Source organism: Condylura cristata, unplaced genomic scaffold (assembly GCF_000260355.1).
Source record: "Condylura cristata isolate star-nosed mole 26May11 unplaced genomic scaffold, ConCri1.0 scaffold00004, whole genome shotgun sequence".
NCBI lineage: Eukaryota > Metazoa > Chordata > Mammalia > Eulipotyphla > Talpidae > Condylura > Condylura cristata.
Window position 1 is genome coordinate 68754317 of NW_004567105.1, and position 11301 is coordinate 68765617.

At 50.2% G+C, this 11301-nt stretch overlaps 1 protein-coding gene across 1 annotated transcript in view; it reads left to right on the top strand.

Moving 5' to 3' along the window:
• The window catches only part of TRANK1 (tetratricopeptide repeat and ankyrin repeat containing 1), a 79408-nt gene extending 68606 nt beyond the window's left edge, over positions 1-10802 (top strand). Inside the window, exons 21-24 of the mRNA XM_004676637.2 lie at positions 196-341; positions 3741-6790; positions 7628-7726; positions 9390-10802. Coding sequence (XP_004676694.1) covers positions 196-341; positions 3741-6790; positions 7628-7726; positions 9390-9490 — 3396 coding nt within the window. The 3' untranslated portion in view covers positions 9491-10802. The remainder of the gene's footprint in view (positions 1-195; positions 342-3740; positions 6791-7627; positions 7727-9389) is intronic.
• Positions 10803-11301: the final 499 nt, after the last annotated feature.

An 11301-nucleotide genomic window follows, 5' to 3' on the forward strand; every position in this document is an offset into this window, starting at 1 on the left:
GGGTCAGGAGAGGTCTGCCACACCATGTGGTCACCCCCGGGGCAGGCGGTAATCGAACTCATGCGGAAGCGGCTTTAGATTCTCAATGCTGTGATTTAACCCGCTGCGCCACCAGGGAGGGCCTGTTGTTTTATTTTTAAGACAAAAAGTCATGTTATGAGTACTCTCAGAGTAGATTTTTTTACTCTGCCCTAGATAAGAGATGCTGCCAATTTCTATAAACGAAGTCAGTGCTACAAAGATGCCTTCAGATGCTTTGAGCAGATTCAGGAATTTGACCTCGCGCTCAACATGTACTGCCAAGAGGAGCTTTTTGAGGAAGCTGCAGTTGCCGTGGAGAAGTAAGTGCTTCTCCCCACCCCGCTTGCCCTCTGGAGCCAGCCTGCCCTGGTTGGCGTTGTCCTGCTCTTTTGAAGTGACTTGACCAGGTCACCTTCCTTTTATTTGATCCTTGGTGCCGGGTCACAGGAGATCAGGACTCTGTGGCTTCTGCTCTCTTTTTCAGCTTTGACAGTGTCGTGAGGAGAGGGGCAGAAGATAAAGGTTTGTTACGTGTGTATGCAACACGCACAGTCATTTTTTTTAAAGATTTATTTATTTATGCATACAGAACTGGGGTGCAGGCCAGAGGTGCAGAGGTAGTGAGAGGATTCACCAGAGACCGAATGGGGAGCAGAATAGGCCGGCTGACGAAGTACACTGCTGAGGGGAGCAGCGGGCAGGCCATGGGGGTCACCTCAGGGCGAAGATCGAGCTCATGCTGAAGTGGCTTTACCTTCTTAGTGCTGCACTTTAACCCGCTGCGCCACCAGGGAGGGCCCCCACAGTGATTTTTATGCTTAATGACAGTGCTGGCCTCTCTGTTACCTGGTAAGTTGACAGTTTCACTGCTGCGTGCATGGCTACAGGTAAGGGCACGTGGACAGTCAGGACTGCTTCATCGTGCTGTGGCAGACGTTTGGTCTTGTGCTCATACATCCGTGAGTGCATGCACAGCACTGTTAGTTAGGGGAGCGCTGGGAAGTTTGTGGGGGACCCAGTGGAGGCTTCCTTCAGCCTTTAACCAACCGTAGCCAATATGCCAAAGGTGCTGTAGGTGATACGGACATAGATGAGGCTAATGGTTGAAAAGGAATCGATTATTTATTTATTTGTATAGAAGAACTGGGGTGTAGACCCTGCAGAGAGGTGTTGGGGGTGAGAGGACTCACCAGAGACAGGTGGGAGCACAACAGGTAGCTCTACTGAAATACACTGCTGAGGGGAGCAGTGGGCGAGACAGGAGAGATCTGCTGCCCCATGTGGGTCACCTCCCTGGCCGGGGATCAAACTTAGGCTGTAGGGGTGATACAGTGCAGGGGACCTTGACCAGCAAGGCCGGAGAGTTGGGGCCCCAGGTCCAGCGAACAAAAGAAGCAGTCACATGCGTGTAGCAGAACAAAGAAAGAGCTCTTTATTGGGTTTTATCTCAGCTTTATACAGGAGGAGAGGGATGCCAGGAAGGGAGAAGGCCAATAGAAATGCAACATGTTTTGGTGGCAGTTGGTCTCCCACGAGGGGCGAAAGTTGGCGAGAAAAGAAAGAGGAAAAGGAATAGGTGGGGGCAGGGAGTTCTTCCCACATGCCTTTTGCAACCCGGATGTTTTTCTCTATCCGGACTCCATTTCACCTTTTTATGGCTGTTGACAGACGCCAGATGCCGGCCTCGGTCCCCAACAATACAGCTGAGACTGAACCCCTAGGCTGCTAGGGAGCCTCCTTAAAAGGAACCTAGAAACAGCATTTTGTTGATGCCCTAGAAGATCTTTCTGGTGTTATGAGCGAGCTGGAATGACAGAGTCTATACATCTGCGTATTTTTGCTTAGCAGGGGTTTGAGTCAGCTCTGCTCCTGGAAGAGCAGGCTGGGGACTGATTCTGTGTTTGCTTTCTACCAAATTATACATATGACAGAATGAACATTACTGACTCGGGTGTTCAAGCTTTAGGCTTTTATTTTTAACTTTTATTTTAAAAAATATATCATATTCAAAAATGTGCACATAGCTTGCACAAAATAAATACATACTGTAATAGCACCTACATAAAGAAGTTGAGTTTTACCTTTGGAAATGGAAAAATAGGTTGGCAATTGAGCATGTTCCTTAATCCAGGTCTTTGGTGCCATCATGTGTATGCTAAACATAACAGGTGTATATTATTAGTCAGCTCAGGCTGCCGTTACAAAATGCCATAGAACAAAATGCTTCTTAAAACAGAAATGTTTTCGGCCCTCCCTGGTGGCGCAGCAGGTTAAAGCACAGCACTGAGAATCTAAAGCCGCTTCTGCATGAGTTCGATTCCCGCCTGCCCCGGAGGTGACCACATGGCATGGCAGACCTCTCCTGACCTGCCCGCTGCTCCCCTGAGCAGTGTACTTCATCGATCTGCCTGTTCTGTTCCCCACTCTGTCTCTGGTGAAGCCTCTCGCCGCCCCTGAGCCTCTGGCCTGTACCCCAGTTCTGTATGCACAAATAAATCTTTAAAAAAAAAAAAAAAGAAATGTTTTTTCATACACTTTTGGAGGTCAAGGTTCAGCCATTTGGGGTTTTGGTTAATGCTTTCTGCCTGACCTAGATGACCACCTTCTTGTTATGCCCTTATATGTCCTTCTGGGGTGGGGAAGGTGGAGGAAGAGGGGGAGAGAGAGACAGACTATTCTGCTTTCTGGTATCTCTCTGCTTATAAGGACACTTAATCCTCTTAGATCAGGGCTCCACCCTTATAACCTCATCTAACCTTAACTACTTTCTTAGAGGCTTCAGCAACATCCTCTTGAAGTTTAGGGTTTCAACAAATGAATTTGGGGGGGATACAAACATTCAGTCTGTAACAGGATGTCAGCTGTGTCATTCATTGGTACCCACTCACCATAGTGTTATACAGCCGTGATGGGGATAATCAACCAGGCCGATTCCCTGTGAGTTCTTTAAATTTGCTAAAATACTATCCACTGTCTACCTCATTGACCAAGCTGGCAAGGCATGTGAAGTACATTCCCTTTCTTTCTCCACCAGGCAGCTTCTTTTCCTGGGAAAGCTGAGGCTGTAGGATGATACTGTGGCATCTACGGGGCCCTGAATACCCTCATGTGTCCTGTGAGATTTCTAAAGCAGGCATGTTTTATTGGGTTGTCCCCGTGCTTGAAGACTGGTGGTGTGGACCTGCTGACTTTTGTCAGCAGAATAAAGTAGAACCCTTCAGAGCTTTATTAATTTCACCACAACTCAACCACAGGCACATCTGGCAAAAGAGAAAAGGCAGGTAGGATCATAAGGAAAAATCTCACATAGTCAGTTTTTGGTTTGTGTGCCGCTTCTTCATCTTTTCTCATGAATCACTTATCAAACGGAACAGGCAGGGCCCTATGCCCAAACGTATTGTGACACTTTCATGAAAGTTTAAAAGATTTCTTTTCAAGGACAATTTTGACTCTGAATCATTTTTGCTCTCCAGATGGACTTCCAAACTTAATTCTCATACACTCAAATTGTCACTCCACTAGGTTAAATTAAGTGGACATAAAATCTTATAGCAAAGACATGCGTTTTGTTAGTCTAAGTAAAGATGCACAATGAGCTGATGTCTTTTTTGAAATTTATATCTCCCCGTGGGAACCTTGTTTTAGTGGCTCAATGCTGTATTTTGGAGATTTTCTGTTGGGCAATAAAGAATTGACATTTGTGTCCTTCATCCTTGCAGGTATGAGGAAATGCTACAGACCAAGACTCTCCCCATGTCCAAGCTCTCGTATTCTGCCAGTCAGTTTTACTTGGAAGCCGCAGCCAAGTACCTGAGTGCAAACAAGATCAAGGAGATGATGACTGTCCTCTCTAAGCTTGACATAGAAGACCAGCTGGTGTTCCTCAACTCCAGGAAACGCCTGGCAGAAGCTGCAGACCTGCTGAACAGGGAAGGTCGGAAAGAGGAGGCTGCTTTGCTGATGAAGCAACATGGCTGCCTCCTGGAAGCCGCCAAGCTCACCGCCGATAAGAGCTTCCAAGCCTCATGTCTGCTGGAGGCCGCCCGGCTCAATGTGGCCAGGGGTTTGGATGTGGAGCACACCAAAGCCATCCTGACAGAGGCGCTGGATCTCTGCTGTCAAACCAACCAGCAGTCTGGCATTGCTGAGGCCCACTTCCTGCTGGGAGTGATCCTTAGAGACTTTCAGAAGCTCAAGGACGCCTTCATCAAGTTTGACAGGCTCAACCACTCGGCTGGAGTGGTGGAAGCTCTCTACCATGCTGCCAGCCAGTGTGAGGTTGAGCCTGAGAAGGTCCTGGCCTTGGCTCCAGGGGGCCTGGAGGTCCTCCTCAATCTGGTCAGGGCCCTCAAATGTGTGAATAACAATGCTGAGAAGGAAATGGTCAAGTCCTGCTTTGAGTTTTTTGGGATTTCGCAGGTGGACCCCAAATATTGCCAGATAGCTCAGAATGATCTCGGCCCCATATTAAGAATCATTTTTGACTTGGATTTGAACTTAAGAGAAAAGAAAACCAAAGACCATTACATGATCATGACTGACCAAGTCAAATTAGCCCTAAACAAACATCTCTTAAGCAGGCTCTGTCAGATCACACAGAGCCTGCTCAGAAAGACCTGCCCCGGGGTCTGCATGAGGTTTATTGTCGGCTTAAAATGTAAGAATGAGAACTGTGAAGATTTGCACAGGCCTTTGCTGCGTTGCGAGGCCAAGCATCTGGTTCAGTCCAGAATACACCTGGTGGCAATCAATGGCTTGCTTCTGGAAGCCAAAAAAGTATTCCCTAAAATCTTAGCTAAAGAGCTTGAAGAAATCGATTATATTTTGTCTGCGGATATGTTTGGCCTTTGCAAATCCTTCCTGGACGTGGTCTTCCCCAAGCATTTTCATCAGAGAGTGTTGTCAGAAAACCCCGTGGCGTGCAAGGAAATACTCTGGCCCAGTTCCAAGTCCTTCCGTTCCTACAGGGTTGCTCTGAAAGGCTACGTCCACTTCCTGTTCCAAAACTCAAGGGCTCGCAGCCGCCGGGAGTCGACAGACCTGTGGCTGAGCGCCATGCAGGCCTTCCTCCTCTCCTCCAGCTACCCCGAGGAGTTTGAAAAGCTCCTTCACCAAGAAGAGGATGACTTTGACAGGGAGCTCAAAGCCCTGGAGTCTGAAAAAAAGGAAAGGGGCCGGGCGAGAGGCAGCAGGATGAAAGGCATAGAAGGGAAGTTTGGCATGCTGGTGCCCAACAGGGAAGACGAGAGCGCCGAGAAGACCCACCTGTGCTTCATCCGGCTGCTGGAGAACTGCATCAACCAGTTGTATGTGTATAGGAACCCAGAAAACTACAAGAGGCTCTTTTTCCGTTTCATGAACGTCCTGGTGAAGCGGTGCAAAGAGCCGCTCATCCCCAGCATCGGCAACACCGTCGCCCTGTTGGAGTTACAGTTTGTCCACTGTGGGGTGGTCCTGGCCCGTCTCTGCAAGAATGCCACCCTGTGCCTCCCCAAGAGTTACATTGCGCTCTTGCACTACTGGGAGTTCCTGCTCAGCAAGAAGGACAAGCAGCTGGGGGATGTGTTCGCCATCATTCAGGAATATAAACCTAGGGACCTGTCCAGAGCCATTCAGAATTTCCGGTTCCACCTCTCCTATCTCGTCAAGGTGCTATGTGGCTACGAGAACAGGCACTTCAACGTCCTGCTCGATGCCTTCAGCGAAATAGACTACGTGGTCTCAGGGGAGGCTGAGCGGACCCTGGTGCTGTGCTTGGTGATGCTGGTGAACGCCGAGGAGGTTCTGCAGTCGTCCTGCAAGCCCTGTCTGTACTGCCACTTCCAGGAGATGGAAGCCCGGCTGCAGCAGATGAGCGTGGTCTGGCCGGACCAGGTTCCAGAGAGGCTGCTGAAAGCAGTGACGCGGGTGTTGAAGGCCGGCACTGCGAAGGCCGTGGCCGAGGCTCTGCAGGACCTGCTCCGTGAGCGGGATGAAGAGTACCTGCTGGACTGCCGCTGGCGGTGGGACAGCGTGCACGCCAAAGGGCCCACGACCCGTGGCCTCTATTACGAGGAGGTCAGACTGAATCGCCTACTCTCCGTGGGGCCCGTGGACAACTTGATGGAACTGGAGTATGAGTTTGGCCAGGGAGAGTCGGATGAGTTGGCACTGGAAGACCGAGACCCCCTGCTGGCCGACATCTTCTCCCAGAGGCAACGGAAAGCATCCCTGCAGCGGAAGCTGAGACGAGTGTGCCTGGTGGTGTCCCTGTGCATCAGCTGGAGGAGGAGGGTGAGCGCCCAGAGGGAGCACTTCAGGGAGGAGAGCAGGGAGCCCGGGGCCAGGAACTTCAAGAAGGCCGACGTGGACTGCACGCAGTGCGACCTGTGCGGAGTGAAGTTCACCCGCAGTCCCGAGAGCTACTTCAGCCCCGGTGCCGACTTTGACGGAGCGGCTTCGGGGGTGGTGGCCCTTTCCGGCGCCGAGCCGGAGGACAGGGAAGGTCAGGAGCGGAGCAGCGGGTCTTACGAGCAGCACGTCCTCCTGGAGGATCACCAGAGGCAGCAGGTGGCCTACCAGGAATACTTTAAGTTCTTCTGTGACATGGTGGACCCGGCCGTGGAGGAAGGCAAGCTGGTGGTGGAGGACATTGAGCAGAGCGTGTGGCTGCACAGTCACCTGGGCTCCAAGGAGCGCAGCCGCGTGCTTCAGAGGAAGGTGCATGAGAACATCCAGAAGGTTTTGGACACGGTGGACTATCTCTACAGGCAGAAGGCCTGGGCTGATGGTAAGGGACCCTCAGACATGAGGGCCTGGTTGCTGTTGGGACAGGCTGGGCACACACACACTCCAGCGTCAGGCTGTCACGGTGGTGCCTGATCCAGGTAGGGTGGGGCCGTGGCATTAGCAGACACATAAGTGAGAGGTGTGTGTCTCAGATTATAACCAACTCCCATTGTTTGGGCCATCCCTGCTGCATTTTCAAATGCGTGGTTTTCTTGGGCTTGGATGGCTTCCCTAGACACTGCAGACAGAAAGGGGCTTGCTGACTAATTCTGTGGAGTTGGTAGAGGGAGGATGTTTAAAACCTTGAGGGAATTTTATGCTACTCCCACTTCGTCCGTCCCTCCAGGGATCATTCCTTGAGTGTCTGCTATGTGCTGAGCCTTGACTGAGAGCTGGGGGCATGTGGCTGGTGTCTTCCCGCTTGCGGGGGGAGGCCTTAATCCAGACCCACAGCAAACCTGCATGAGAAGAAGGTTTCTGTGGTGTTTGAATCATAGCTCCCCAAACTTCCTTACTTGCTACATCTAGGCAACACTGAGAGTCAGGTTCTGTATAAAACTAGTAAAATTGTGTAACTTGAAAGTGTGCTGTAATTCAGGCGCCCCGGTTGAAGGGTTAGTGGCATTTTCCAGATGTCCTTTTGAACAAAGCGTCTTGGAATGATGTTTGCTATTGGCAGTTTGAATAGACACTCAGGATGGCGTCAGCGAAGGTGGCTGTGGGTCCCAACCCAGTGCTCCCAAGGGAAGATGGGGGCATGGGCAGTAGTGGGCTGGAGCCCCTGCGAGTCCTTGCAGTGGCCCCTTCACTCAGCACCCTTGTTTTCTGATTCCTGCAGCCGTGAAGATCATGACTGGGCTGATCAACATTCTAATTCCTTCCATCCACGACGCCCGGGACTGGCTGAGGAAAACAGAGCTCCACCTGAAGGAGGAAGGTGAGGTGCCCTTTGTCCGGGATCAAGCTTTGGGTCTCGTGGCTCTGATTCCTCTGACTCTAAGTTCATTCTGCTGGGGGGTGCCTGTGACGTCAGCAGTGGCTGGTCATGGCCCAGAGCCTCGGCCAGTGAGTCAGACCGTCACTGACCTGGTTCCTGGTCCACTCTGAGGGCAGTTATTCCAGGTTCATGCCAGTTGCTTATTCAAAGGCCTCTTTTGAGGAAAACTTCTCTGGTCTCTTGCGATCTATTATTGATGATGTTCAGTTGCTACTCTTTCAAAGTACGCAGGCTCCCGGGATAGGGAAAAGACTACAAAGCCAACCCTGGCCAAGTAAGTTTGCCAGCGTCAACCGTTATAAGTCAATGAATATTTGTTGTTTATAGTGTGTATCAGCTCTGTTCTGGGCTTGGTATAAAAAAAACTAACAAACTTTGAACAGAATGAGAACACAGGGAAAGCGTGCATGTATTTTCCTACAGAGAGTTAAAGACCTGTGGAGTGTGAGTCAGGTTCTCCTGATAAGCAGAATTGTCTTCTCAAGTTCTGTGTGATCTGGAATCTTCCCTCTTGCCTTTTTTTTTTTTTTTTAAGATTTATTTATTTATGCATATAAGAACTGGGGTACAGGCCAGAGGTGTGAGTGATGAGAGATTTCACCGACACACAGTGGGGAGCAGAACAGGCAGAAGTGAGCATTTCAATAGGAAATATGCTGCTGAGGGGAGCAGTGGGTGAGATAGGAGAGGTCTGCTGCACCGTGTGGGTCACCTCCTGGCCGGGGTCCATCTCATGCCACAGTGGCTGGTGATAGCTTCAGAGTGCCGTGCTTTAAGCCCTCGCACCACCAGCAGGGGCCCCCCTCTTGTCTGTTTCAACTGCTGACCCCATCTTGGCTGGACCTCATTTTTTTCCTGCTCTGAGCATTCCTCCAGCCCCAGATTGTTATTCTGTGAGTCCTAGTCTGGATGCAAATGGAAAATCTGGATCCTGGAGCTGGGGAATACTTGAAGGCATTTATGTTGGTGCCAGTAAAATATCTTCAAACTTAAGTCTCTTGGGGGACTATGAATTTTGTGATTGCTTCAAAAAGAAGAAAACTGGTATATGAATTCATATCATTTTGCTTGATTTCTTTGCCATTTAAAGGGCCTTTCTCATGGTACAGGGGTTAAAGTCTCGGTGCTATCAAGCTATTGACAGCCACTGTAGCACGAGCTCGATCCCCGGCCAGGGAGGTGACCACATGGCGCGGCAGACCTCTCCTGACCCGCCCGCTGCTCCCTCAGCAGTGTACTTCATCGATCTGCCTGTTCTGCTCCCCACTCTGTCTCTGATGAATCCTCTCACCCCCACACCTCTGACCTGCACCCCAGTTCTCGTATGCATTAAATCAATCAATCAATCAAATCTAAAATAAGACCAGAGAAACTCAAAAGAACTCAGTCCAGAGAAGAGTGTTTAGTTTGGGATGTCTCCTCCTGGGCAGCACTATGAGTCCTCCAAGGTGTAACCTCTGTCTTCTGCAGAGACTTTCTTCCCCACTTTAGTTTAAAACAATGACTACAGAGGCCTTAGGCTTTACTGGGATGATGCATTTTATCGTGGAGTGGGAAAAACCACCATGCTACACTTTGTTTTTGCCTTTGGCTTTTAAAACAGGTGTTGTCCAGGAAGATGATTATGAAAATGAAGTTGAGGACTTCCGTGAACTCTGTCCGAGAAAACGTTGGCAGAAACGTGGAAACCAGAGAAAACATTAACATCTCCACAGCTGCTGCCTCTGAAACCTTCAGAACATTCCATTCGGACATAGATTTGTGAGCTCCTACGCAGAAGAGAAAAAGACTGTCCACTAGCTTTGAAAAGTAGGGGAGCCTAACAACCCCTTTGCTTTTTGCTATTTCTCTCTCGGTGGCGTTGGGTCCGATTGCTCCCACAGCTGCTGGGACCGCTTAATAGTTTTCAAGTTGAAGTGTTCGCTCCCCTAAAACATGTTCAGAGTGGAGGAACCATAGCTGACGGGCTCCTCACCTGAACCCCCAGGTGCTCTGGCTCATCACCTTCATGACATGGGCCAGCAGCAGGGACACCCTCGCCTCAGAGTTACTGCCTCCCGGGGCCAGGAAATCCCTTTGTGGGTCCCTCATCTCCTTTCCCGCTGCTGCAGCGCTGCATAGCACAGAGCTGTGTGTCCCAGGTTCCATGTGGGCCCTACCGCTGGCCGCCCCTGGCCCCAGGCCACACTCTGGTCATCTCCGAGCTGACTTGTAGTGTGGTCCCTTCCATTGTACCTGTGAGCCTTCACGCTCTGTGTCACTTGGCCGCCCTCCACCCCGCCCATTCTTTTGTGACCATTCTTCTCAGTGACCTGTGCAAGTCAGGCTTAGGCTATCTCGGCCTGTAGTTAAGAATTTCCCCAGTGTCCTGCGGGCATCCAGCCTTAAAACTTCACTCAGAAGGGAAGGCTGGGGAGCATCACTGGGGAGTGTCCAGCCTGCCTCTCCAGGGTCTGCTTTGACTGTGCTGCAGACACTCCACAAAGTGTATGTCGTCCCCTTGTCTGGTTTCCTTGGCTCTCCCTGGCAGCTTTGCCACCCTAGCTTGGGCTGACATTCCAAGGGCTTGTACCCACTGATCTGCAGGGACAAGTGGACGTAGGAGGAAGCCAGCCTTCCTGTGCCCACCCACAGGGATTTGGCTGTGAATCACTGCCCCGTGGCTGGTAGGCCGTGTGGGAGGAGGGCAAAGAGGGTGTGGGGCTGTTTGCTGCAGGCTGTGGTTCCTGCTGAGCCAGAGCCCATTGGGATGAGTCCACTTAGGAAGCCTTCCTGCCTCCCTCATGGCTACCAACCCCTCCCACCCCTCAGCCAGCCCACTGTGACAGGTCATGCTCTTGTGGGTCCATCCTGTTTACTTACCACAACAGAAACAACTTTTCTCCTCCTGTTGCTGCTCATTGTTTTCTTTTATTGTCTTTCTAAATGACTATTTCCTTGAATTGTTTACGTGTCTGATTTTTATTAAGTTACGTCTCCCATTTTTATTCTAGGTGTTTTTAGGTGTTTTTTATAAATTTTCCTTGCCAGAAAAAAAAAAAGACCTCATTAAATCTTGCTGTATTACCACATTTTTTTATAAAGTGAAACCATTTCTCTTACTGTAACTGTCCACGTGTTTGTTTCTAGTCTTCACTCAGAAAGTAAAAGGCAACATCTTGGAGCTGGTTGACACGGGCTCACAGTAGCTGTGCTTCTAAAATTAAGAAACCTAGTGACCCAGAAGTGAAGCTCAGCCCAGGGACTTGCAGCTGGTTGCAGGATCTTTTTTTTATATAGTAAGTTTTTTTTTCTTAGATTTATTTATTTATGCATAGCGAACTGGGGTACAGGCTAGAAGTGCAGGGGCATGAGAGGCTTCACTAGAGACAATGGGGAGCAGAACAGGCAACTCTACTGAAATACACTGCTGAGGGGAGCAGCGGGTATGTCAGGAGAGGTCTGCTACTCCTGTGGGTCAGGCGTCTCCAAGACCACGCCCAGGTTCCGTAAGCCACTAGGAAGATGCACAGGAC